Here is a 12,234-nt window from a genome sequence, read left to right as displayed (position 1 = left end):
AAGCCCAATGGCAAAAGAAAAATTGCCTGCAGGAAAACTTTATCATGAAATCTAAGTAATATATTGTATATAGTTGAAGATATGAGGTACAAACACCCTTAGATCATAGCTTCAAAACAGTTTTTTAAAAAGCCATTAACTATTTTTAAATTAGAAACATCTTTTACTTTAAAAAATTTGATTTCACTTTGTTAACTCTTCTAGGAGAAAATAGTGTATCAATGTTACTTTAAATCTGTGCTCAAAAGAGAAAATATTTACTTTTATATATTTGGGATGGCAGAAAGGATGATAAAGTAACTTTGGTTGTCATCTCATTTTTTTAATATAGCTAGGTCATTATATCTTAGTCCTGATTCTTTTTCTTCCACTTTTGCAAGAAGTATATTTTCCTACCTTCTTGAGGTAGCACTGGTTTACTGGCTTATTATTTCTTCCTTCCCTCTGTCTCTCCCTCCCTCTGCCCACTCCCCTTGGCCTTTCTTAAATATCAGTTCTAAGGCTGGTCTTCACTAGACTGGCTAAACCCTTTTCTCCTCTCAATGATTGTTTTGGTTTGCTGTTAACTGGCTTGCAAGTATCCAGGTATAGATTTATTCAGTCATATTCATTTTCTCTGTGTGTCTCCCTTGCTCCTCCCTCTCCTCCCTCTTATTATCTCTGGTGATCACTACAGCCCTCAAGATAAGCCCCTTCACCAGCAGGAACTAAGAGTACTGACAGCAGCATTGTCTTTGATTGATGCAGAGTGGTGCCACTTTAACTGTCAGAGGATTTATACAAAAATTATTTTCAAATTAGTGAATCATTTCTAGCTGTTTCCCATTACTCACAGTTACTTGAGTTCAGGGAGGATTGGAAATTTACCAGTAAGAACCACAACTTTGGTTTTTCCCACCTTTCCTGAATTCCTGTTTCTGTCGGCCAACATAGCATATTAAATGTGCAGCCAGACACTGCTCCACTACTTAGCTCAGATGATCTTAGCATAAGCTCCTGGAGTCTTGCTTCTTGACTACTAGGGAAGCTTTTATATTCAGACATAAAATGAGGAGCATAAGAGAAATGAAAGCCTACCACACCCAGGAATCTTCTTCCAGATCTCAGTTTTTTCCTCTAACATAAATGTCTGAATCCTTCCAAAACAATAAGAGCTGAAATTAACTCCCAGTATGCTACAAAGCAGGGAGGTTATGTGTGCATATAACTAGATGGTTTTTCAATACAACTAAATCTTCTGATAGAAGTTTTCTTTAGAATACTGTTTTGCCCCAGGGCTAAGGCTCTCATAGGGTAGCTGGTTGGGACTCCCAAGCAACATCCTTAACCTTTGGATAGACTCCATGGACCAGCTACTTTAGGTCAAAGGCACTTTTGGGCAGGCAAGCTCCCATCTAATTCTAGTCCCTAAGGCATGTGTTTGAAGGACATATGCATCCCTCAAACCTTGCAACAAGGTCAGGTGTGTGCTAAGTCAGCTGAATTCCTCCCACTTACGAAAGTGTTGCTACTTTTTGGTTTGCTTCAGTTATGGTATATATAGCTTGTCCTCCTTGACTTTTGATAGAAGGAAGAGGGTACTTTTCTCTGTTTTATGAAAGGGAGAGTAACGGTGGTGAACAGAGGAAAGGAAAGGACTAAGAAGGAATGAAGGAAAATTAAGGAAAAATCATGGCCAGTGAATTAGTGTTAGAACTCCAAGTGAATACAACTTTTCCCTCACTACCCTGCCCTTTCCAAACCCCTCTACCGCCCCACCACCACCCTGAAAAAAAGATTTTGGTGTAATTCAGTACCTGAACTGAGATCCAGAAATTCCCTTTGTTATAAAGGGCATCACAAAATATGCGTCATTAAAGCATAAAATGTGTAACTGATCAGTAAATTGGCTGCTTCATGTGAAGTATAAAACCATAGACATGGTTCAGAAGACTTCTTTGCTTGATGGAGCCAGCCTTCAGTGGTAAAGGAGAGATGCTTTGCCAGTTTCTGGTAGTTATAAAAATAAATTCTCTTGAGATGTTGGACTGAGCCCAAATCACTGAATTGAAGGAATCCCCAAACCTTCCATTTGCAGTGTGGTGTTTCCAAAAGAATTAAGCAATATAATACTGAGAATTATGGCTAGGAGGGGTAATGAATGGGTGAGTTTTTCCTAAGTTCTTCCACTTTTCTTTAGAATAATATGTAAGCCTAGAAAAGGATATGTTCTGAATGTTTGAATTTAAATGTACACTAGGAATGAAAATCTTCACCCTTGTGGGAGTAGCTGCTAATCCAAGGACTGGATTGTAGCAATGGCACCAGCACAGCATGAAGAGGAGCATAAAAGATGAAGCAGATTCTCATTTCCTCTTCGCGTTTCACTATTATTCTGAACCAGTGCTTTCTGGGAGCGAGACTGTACTCAACTTTGATATAGAACATTAACCCTTGCCAGGCATTCCAAACCTCTGTGAACAGCTTGGTTGGTTTGTTCGAGTTGTAGAAGTAGAGAGGACTAAGTGTGTGTTTGTTCTCCCCAGCGAGTGTGCTTACCTCATTTGTGTGTTTCTTGTCCCATTGCGAGAAGAATGCTGGTATTAAATCCATCTTTCCTAGTGGTAGGTCTACCTACCAGACACTGGAGCAGCCATGAGGCCCATGAATATTCTGGGAAGGCACCAGAATTGGTACCTTTGCCATTGATAAATCTAAATACAGATATATACTGTATCCCACTGTAGATATTTAAATATGAGGTGTTAAAACTATGATTGTGCTTTGTAGATCTTCCCCATAATACCTTTTGAGAATTAAAAGTATAATAGATTATGAAAAAAATACCTGAGATGAACTATGTGCTTTTATCCATAATAAAGACAGCTACAGACATGGATATGTTTAGTTGCAGACGTATTTTTAATATGCAGAATTAAATATTTTCCTAAAATCTCAAAAGGTACCAAGACTTCACATTTGATGGAAAAAGTGTACTCTTCTTTCTAAATGCTATTGTGAAAGTATTTTTAAAGTTTATATATTGTGCACAATATGGCATAAAAACTGTATTACTTCATTGGCTTGTTTGCCATGATATATTGCGCATGATAAAATGTTTTCAGTTGCTTTGCTTGCTTATGGTAACCATGAACCATATTTTCTGTTTTTTTCCCTTTTGTGTGTGTGTTCATATGCATTTTTAAATCATTTCATATTACATTTTCTTTTTTCCTCATCAAAAGGAATATACTGCATGGAAAAGATCAATGCAAACATTCCTTTTCTTTGTTTCTTTTTTTTAAATTCTGACTCAGAAAATTTCTTGCTCTTATTGGCTTTTTATGGGTGTGAAGCATAACCGAATTGTGCATGGAAGATACAGATTTAAAACCCAGTGGCTTCACAGTTTGCACACCAGTTGCCTGTCACTTAAAAGTTATTTTGGATTCTGCATGAAATAGGCTTGAGTGGCTTTCTAAAAAAGAGTTTTAGATATTTAATGTTTAGCTACACACACTGATATGGTTATGAGTAGGTGCAATCTGTGTCACCAAAAGGTTCGAGGAGAGAGAACATTAGAAATTACTAAAATGAGAGTTATATGGTTGCACAAAATAAACATGTACCTATACAGGCAAAACAGAATGGCTACTGATATTTCAAAACCAGCACATAAGAAAGTCAATAGGAAGTAAGGGAACAGTTTTCCATTGTGGTTATTTTTCTCATCATTAATTCTTTCCTCATGTTTTCTATTTTTCATTGTTGGCTTATTTGGTTGCGATGTGCTTTTTCTGTCTTTCATTTCACATTGCTCTGTTTTTTATTTATTTAGTTTTTTTTTTAACTTTGGATTAGTTATGTCTATGTCTTACTTAGAACTTTTTTTTTCCTCTTTTACTTAATTGTTCCTTTTGCCTCTTCCATTCTAAATCATGCAAACAATTGTACTTGCTTTTGTAATATTTCAAAGTTTACTGACCAATTTTTTTCTCTGGTCTCTCTGTTTCTCAACCATTTTTGTTGATTTTTGTGTTTGATTTCATTTTAAAATTTAAGAAACAGTTGAACGGAGTGCAGGAGCAACAAGATCCCTCCCTACCACTTACTCATACAAGCCATTCTTTTCTGCAAGACCATACCAGTCCTGGACAACAGCTCCGATTACGGTGCCCGGGCCAGCCAAGTCAGGCTTCACTTCCTTATCAAGTTCTTCCTCTAATACGCCATCAGCTTCTCCGTTAAAATCAATATGGTCTGTTTCGACTCCTTCTCCAATCAAATCCACATTAGGCGCATCAACTACATCTTCAGTTAAATCCATTAGTGACGTGGCATCTCCAATTAGATCCTTTCGGACAATTTCTTCGCCAATAAAAACAGTGGTGTCACAATCTCCATACAATGTCCAAGTTTCCTCTGGTACCCTGGTTAGAGCTCCCACAGTCACAGAGGCCTCGCCTTTAAAAGGGCTGGCATCCAACTCCACGTTTTCCTCTCGAACCTCTCCAGTGACTACAGCAGGGTCTCTTTTGGAGAGGTCATCGATTACCATGACACCCCCTGCCTCCCCCAAATCAAACATTAATATGTATTCCTCAAGTTTGCCATTTAAGTCAATTATTACATCAGCAGCACCGCTAATATCTTCGCCTTTAAAGTTAGTAGTGTCTCCAGCTAAATCAGCAGTTGATGTCATTTCATCGGCTAAAGTTACGATGGCCTCTTCTCTCTCATCACCTGTGAAACAGATGCCTGGACATGCAGAGGTAGCATTAGTCAACGGCTCTATTTCCCCTCTGAAATATCCATCATCTTCAACTTTAATTAATGGATGCAAAGCCACTGCCACATTACAGGAAAAAATTTCTACAGCTACAAACTCTGTGAGCTCTGTGGTTAATGCAGCCACTGACACAGTTGAAAAAGGGTTTTCTACCACGACAGCAATGCCATTTTCCCCACTCAGGTCATATGTTTCTTCAGCACCGTCGGCTTTTCAGTCTCTAAGAACTCCTTCCGCAAGTGCACTCTATACATCCCTTGGGTCGTCAATATCTGCAACTACCTCATCTGTAACTTCATCAATAATAACAGTGCCAGTATACTCTGTGGTCAATGTTTTGCCAGAACCAGCATTAAAGAAACTTCCAGACTCTAATTCACTTACAAAATCAGCAGCAGCCTTGCTGTCACCCATAAAAACATTGACTACGGAGACGCGTCCTCAGCCCCATTTCAATCGAACTTCATCTCCAGTTAAGTCGTCTTTGTTCCTTGCACCTTCTGCCCTTAAGCTGTCTACACCATCTTCTTTATCTTCCAGTCAGGAGATATTAAAAGACGTGGCTGAAATGAAAGAGGACCTAATGCGGATGACTGCAATACTACAAACAGATGTGCCTGAGGAGAAACCATTCCAACCTGAGCTCCCAAAAGAAGGGAGAATTGACGATGAAGAACCTTTCAAAATTGTTGAGAAAGTAAAGGAAGACTTAGTGAAAGTTAGTGAAATTCTTAAAAAAGACGTGTGTGTAGATAATAAAGGACCACCCAAATCACCAAAGAGTGACAATGGACACTCTCCTGAAGACGACTGGATAGAATTTAGTTCAGAAGAAATAAGAGAAGCAAGACAACACGCTGCTGCGAGCCTTTCTCCGTCTCTGCCAGAGAGAGTGCAAGTAAAAGCAAAAGCCGCCTCTGAAAAGGATTATAATTTGACCAAAGTTATTGATTACCTAACAAATGATATTGGGAGTAGTTCATTGACAAACTTAAAGTACAAGTTTGAGGATGCAAAGAAGGATGGTGAAGAGAAACAGAAAAGAATTTTAAAACCAGCAATTGCTTTGCAGGAACACAAACTCAAAATGCCGCCAGCCTCCATGAGGCCTTCCACCTCTGAGAAGGAGTTATGTAAAATGGCCGATTCCTTTTTTGGAACAGATACCATTTTAGAGTCTCCAGATGACTTTTCTCAACATGACCAAGATAAAAGTCCCTTGTCTGACAGTGGCTTTGAAACAAGAAGTGAAAAAACACCTTCGGCCCCACAAAGTGCTGAAAGCACTGGTCCTAAACCACTTTTTCATGAAGTCCCCATCCCTCCTGTCATTACAGAAACAAGAACTGAAGTGGTTCATGTTATCAGGAGCTATGAGCCTTCGGCTGGAGATGCTCCCCAATCCCAACCAGAGGAGCCTGTGTCACCCAAACCTTCCCCTACATTTATGGAATTGGAACCAAAGCCCACCACTTCTAGTATTAAAGAAAAAGTTAAAGCATTTCAAATGAAAGCCAGTAGTGAAGAAGATGACCACAATCGAGTTTTGAGCAAAGGCATGCGTGTTAAAGAAGAGACTCACATAACCACGACCACCAGAATGGTTTATCATTCTCCACCAGGCGGTGAAGGTGCGTCTGAAAGGATTGAAGAAACCATGTCAGTCCATGACATCATGAAGGCCTTTCAGTCCGGGCGGGACCCTTCCAAAGAACTGGCAGGTCTGTTTGAACATAAGTCGGCAGTGTCTCCAGAGGTTCTCAAGTCTGCTGCTGAAACCTCAGCCCAGCATGCAGAGAAGGACAACCAAATGAAACCCAAACTGGAGCGTATAATAGAAGTCCACATCGAAAAAGGTAACCAAGCTGAACCCACTGAAGTCATTATTAGAGAAACCAAAAAGCATCCAGAAAAGGAAATGTATGTATATCAGAAAGACTTATCCCGGGGAGATATTAACCTAAAAGAGTTTCTGCCAGAAAAACACGATGCTTTTCCTTGTTCAGAGGAACAGGGTCAGCAAGAAGAAGAAGAACTTACTGCTGAAGAGTCCCTGCCTTCTTATCTGGAGTCTTCCAGAGTAAACACTCCTGTGTCCCAAGAAGAAGATAGTCGCCCTAGTTCTGCTCAACTCATATCTGATGACTCTTATAAAACATTGAAGCTTTTGAGTCAACACTCCATAGAATACCATGACGATGAGTTGTCAGAACTAAGAGGGGAGTCTTACAGGTTTGCTGAGAAAATGCTTCTGTCAGAAAAGCTAGATGTGTCTCATTCTGATACCGAGGAATCGGTTACAGACCATACAGGACCCCCTAGCTCAGAGTTACAGGGGTCTGATAAGCGGTCCAGAGAAAAAGTAGTCACTGCCCCCAAAAAAGAAATTCTCTCCAAAATCTATAAAGATGTGTCTGAAAATGGTGTAGGTAAAGTGTCTAAAGATGAGCATTTTGATAAAGTGACAGTGTTGCACTATTCTGGCGATGTTAGTAGTCCAAAACATGCCATGTGGATGCGCTTTACTGAGGACAGATTAGACAGAGGTAGAGAGAAGTTGATATATGAAGATAGGGTGGACAGGACTGTGAAGGAAGCTGAAGAAAAACTGACTGAAGTGTCACAGTTTTTTCGTGACAAAACTGAAAAGCTAAATGATGAACTGCAGTCCCCAGAGAAAAAGCCTCGCCCTAGAAATGGCAAAGAATATTCTTCTCAAAGCTCTACCAGTAGCAGCCCTGAGAAAGTACTGCTAACAGAACTGTTGGCATCCAATGATGAGTGGGTTAAGGCAAGGCAGCCTGGCCGTGACGGACAAGGCTTCCCCCAAGCCGAAGAGAGGAAAGTATCCAGTGTGCCCAGCAGCCCGGAGAAGAGGGTTCTTTCCCAACAGACTGAGGAGAGCAAGTCCACAGAGGAAGACAAAGGAAGTATTTCACAGAGCAAAGCACCAGACGGGCCCCAGTCTGGGTTTCAGCTCAAACAATCCAAACTCAGTTCCATTAGATTAAAATTTGAACAAGGCACACAGGCAAAAAGTAAGGACATGTCTCAAGAAGACAAAAAGCCAGATGGCCAATCCAGAATCCCAGTTAAAAAAATCCAGGAGAGCAAGCTTCCTGTCTACCAAGTTTTCGCTAGAGAAAAACAGCAGAAGGCCATAGACCTCTCAGATGAAGGTGTCTCTGTGCAAAAAGATTTTATGGTATTAAGAGCTAAAGATGAGCATGCCCAAAGCAACGAAATTGTTGTAAATGATTCTGGTTCTGATGATGGGAGTAAAGAGAGAACTGAAAGGTCAAGTAGTAGAGCAATGCCTGACTATTTTTCTGAGCAACAGGCTAAAGACTTGACATGTCACGTAACAGATTTAGCAACTAAGGGACCATGGGACAAAAAGGTCTTTAGAACATGGGAAAGTTCTGGAGCCACTAACAATAAGTCTCAGAAAGAAAAACTTTCGCATGTACTTGTTCATGATGTAAGAGAGAATCACATTGGTCACTCTGAAAGTAAAATTGTTGATGAAAGGAATGAATTTATGTCTGTGACTGAGAGAGAACACAAATTGTTAACAAATGGCTCTCTCTCAGAAATTAAGGAAATGACTGTAAAATCTCCCTCCAAAAAAGTCTTATATAGGGAATATGTTGTTAAAGAAGGGGAACATCCAGGTGGATCTGTCGATCAACCTTCCAGGAGAAGCGAGAGCGCAGCGGTGTCGCACATCCCAGTCAGAGTTGCGGAGGAAAGAAGAATGCTGTCTTCTGATATTCCCGATGGTTTTTGTGAGCAGTCGACATTCCCAAAACATGAACTATCACAAAAGTTACCCCAGTCAAGGATGAGTAAAGAGACAGTTGAGACACAGCACTTTAACTCTATAGAAGATGAAAAAGTTACCTATTCAGAAATCAGCAAAGTTTCCAAACATCAGAGTTATATAGGCTTATGCCCGCCTCTCGATGAAACCGAAACCTCTCCCACCAAATCTCCTGATTCTTTAGACTTTAGCCCAGGAAAGGAATCTCCCTCTAGTGATGTATTCGACCACAGTCCCATTGATGGATTGGAAAAAGTTGCACCACTAGCCCAGACAGAGGGAGGGAAAGAGATAAAAACTTTACCTGTTTATGTCAGTTTTGTACAGGTTGGGAAGCAATATGAAAAGGAGATACAACAAGGAAGTGTAAAAAAAATCATAAGTCAGGAATGTAAGACAGTACAAGAGACCAGGGGGACCTTTTATACAACTAGACAGCAAAAGCAGCCTCCTTCTCCCCAGGGTAGTCCAGAAGATGATACTCTAGAGCAAGTATCCTTTCTAGACAGCTCTGGGAAAAGCCCTTTAACCCCTGAAACACCCAGTTCAGAGGAAGTGAGTTATGAATTTACGTCTAAGACACCAGACTCGCTCATAGCTTATATACCAGGCAAACCCAGCCCAATTCCGGAGGTTTCTGAGGAATCTGAGGAGGAGGAGCCAGCCAAGTCAGCCTCCTTAAAGCAGACTACAGTGGAGGAAACGACAGTCGATCGGGAAATGCCTAACAACATGAGCAAAGACTCTACCCAAAGACCTAAAAGTAACAGAGTTGCCTATATTGAATTTCCCCCTCCTCCACCGCTGGATGCAGACCAGATGGAGTCAGATAAGAAACATCATTATCTCCCTGAAAGAGAGGTGGACATGATTGAAGTCAATCTGCAAGACGAACATGACAAGTACCAGCTGGCTGAACCGGTCATCAGAGTGCAGCCACCTTCACCAGTCCCTCCTGGGGCAGACATCAGTGATTCGAGCGATGACGAATCTATTTATCAACCTGTCCCAGTTAAAAAATATACCTTCAAGTTAAAGGAAGTGGATGATGAGCAGAAAGGAATGACAAAATCCAAAGCTTCTGCTGAAAAGCCTTCCAACCAGAAAGAACTGGAAACTAATGGATCTGGAAAAGATAATGAATTTGGCCTTGTCCTTGATTCGCCTCAGAATGACACGGTCCAGAATGGGAACAATGACCAGTCCATCACAGAGTGTTCCATTGCCACCACGGCAGAGTTTTCTCATGATACAGATGCCACAGAGATTGACTCCCTGGATGGCTACGACCTGCAGGATGAAGATGACGGCTTGACAGAGAGTGATTCCAAATTCCCAAGTCAAACCATGGAAATTAAGAAAGATATCTGGAACACGGAGGGCATTCTGAAGCCAGCTGATCGCTCCTTTAGCCAAAGTAAACTTGAAGTTATCGAGGAGGAGGGAAGGGTGGGACCAGATGAAGATAAGCCACCTTCTAAAAGTTCTTCATCTGAAAAGACTCCTGATAAGACTGATCAGAAGTCAGGGGCTCAGTTTTTCACACTAGAAGGCAGACATCCTGACAGATCAGTGTTTCCTGATACTTATTTCAGTTACAAAGTAGATGAAGAATTTGCCACTCCTTTTAAAACAGTAGCTACCAAAGGTCTAGATTTTGACCCTTGGTCTAATAACCGAGGGGATGATGAAGTTTTTGACAGTAAATCACGGGAAGATGAAACTAAGCCATTTGGTCTGGCTGTGGAAGACCGCTCTCCAGCAACAACCCCTGATACAACGCCAGCCAGAACGCCAACTGATGAAAGTACCCCAACTAGTGAGCCTAACCCCTTCCCATTTCATGAAGGAAAAATGTTTGAGATGACTCGCAGTGGTGCAATTGACATGAGCAAGAGGGATTTTGTTGAAGAGAGGCTCCAATTTTTCCAGATTGGTGAGCATACTTCTGAAGGGAAGTCAGGGGACCAGGGGGAAGGGGATAAAAGTATGGTCACTGCCACACCACAGCCACAGTCAGGGGACACCACTGTAGAAACCAATCTAGAGAGAAATGTAGAGGCACCTACAGTCGAACCTAACCCCAGCATCCCGACCAGCGGAGAGTGTCAGGAAGGCACATCCAGTAGTGGCTCCCTGGAGAAAGCAGCAGCAGCCACTAACACCTCTAAAGTTGACCCCAAGTTGCGTACGCCTATAAAAATGGGAATCTCTGCATCTACCATGACCATGAAGAAAGAAGGCCCTGGAGAAGTAACAGATAAGATAGAAGCTGTGATGACCAATTGTCAGGGATTAGAGAATGAAACTATAACAATGATTTCAAATACAGCCAATAGTCACATGGGCATTAGGCCCCAAGAAAAACATGATTTTCAAAAAGATAACTTTAATAACAACAACAATTTGGATTCTTCCACTATACAGACAGATAACATTACAAATAATGTAGTTCTGACAGAACATTCTGCACCCACTTGTACCACAGAGAAAGCTAATCCAGTGAAAAGCTCATCAGGAAAAAAGGCAGGGGTACTGCAAGGACACTGTGTAAGAGATAAGCAGAAAGTTCTTGGAGAGCAGCAAAAGACAAAGGAATCAATAGGGACTAGGCGAAAATCCAAACTCCCCATAAAGGCCACTTCACCCAAAGATATCTTCCCACCAAATCACATGCCAAACATTAAAGTGAGTAAAATGAAGCAGGTTAGTCAATCTGAGAAAACCAAAACGCTGGCTGCTTCTTCATGTGTAGATATAAAGTCCAGAATTCCAGTAAAAAACACACACAGGGATAACATAGCTTCAGTTAGAAAAGCATGTGCCACACAAAAGCAAGGGCAGCCAGAGAAAGGCAAGGCCAAACAACTTCCATCCAAGTTGCCAGTAAAGGTAAGATCCACCTGTGTTACCACCACCACTACCACCACCACCACCACCACCACCACTACCACCACCACCACCACCACTACCACAGTTAAAGTTAGGAAAAGTCAGCTTAAGGAAGTATGTAAACATTCCATTGAATATTTTAAGGGAATTAGTGGTGAGACCTTAAAGCTTGTGGACCGCCTCTCTGAAGAAGACAGAAAGATGCAGTCCGAGGTGTCCGATGAGGAAGACAGTACCTCAAGAAACACGTCGTTGTCCGAGACTTCCCGGGGTGGCCAGCCTTCAATTACAACGAAGTCTGCTAGAGATAAGAAAACAGAGGCAGCACCTTTAAAATCAAAGAGTGAAAAGGCCGGCAGTGAGAAAAGGAGCAGTAGGAGGACTGGTGAGAATGAAGGCAGTCAGGTTTCTCGAGCACTCTTTGCTCACATCTTGGAGAACGAGCATAGTTTGTAAACACTTTCCAACTCGTAGACCCTAGTGCATGAACCGTTGTGATTGCCTGTGGAGTGACTTAACCGTAGTTTCTCATTCTGTCATTGTCATCTGTATGTGCTGTCTATATACTCTTCTTTCTGCCTTTTAACCAAACTACACTGTAGATAGCTAAGGAAGCATGCTGAAGATATTGGTGTCATTCAAGATGAGCAACTTTTCTTTCTTTGAATGTGCTAATGGATATGATTCTGTCAAAGTAAAAGCACAGATGTTGAAATCCCATCATGGTGTTTGACCAACACAACAACCCTGT

General features: G+C 41.3%; 1 protein-coding gene across 50 annotated transcripts in view; it reads left to right on the top strand.

Annotated features, from left to right (window-relative positions):
• ANK3 (ankyrin 3) overlaps positions 1 to 12,234 on the top strand; it is a 627,813-nt gene that overhangs the window by 580,472 nt on the left and 35,107 nt on the right. For 35 of the 50 annotated variants that reach the window (XM_070225383.1, XM_070225362.1, XM_070225335.1 and 32 more), the window contains one exon: positions 4,042 to 11,868. The exons of 7 other annotated variants lie outside the window; for them this stretch is intronic. In XM_070225383.1, coding sequence (XP_070081484.1) covers positions 4,042 to 11,868 — 7,827 coding nt within the window. The remainder of the gene's footprint in view (positions 1 to 4,041; positions 11,869 to 12,234) is intronic. 8 more of the 50 variants (XM_070225429.1, XM_070225421.1, XM_070225414.1 and 5 more) reach the window with 1 other exon arrangement.

Source organism: Equus caballus, chromosome 1, assembly GCF_041296265.1.
Source record: "Equus caballus isolate H_3958 breed thoroughbred chromosome 1, TB-T2T, whole genome shotgun sequence".
NCBI classification, from domain to species: Eukaryota; Metazoa; Chordata; class Mammalia; order Perissodactyla; family Equidae; genus Equus; species Equus caballus.
The sequence above is the reverse complement of the archived record's forward strand: the minus strand, read 5'-3'. Positions and strand labels throughout refer to the sequence as shown.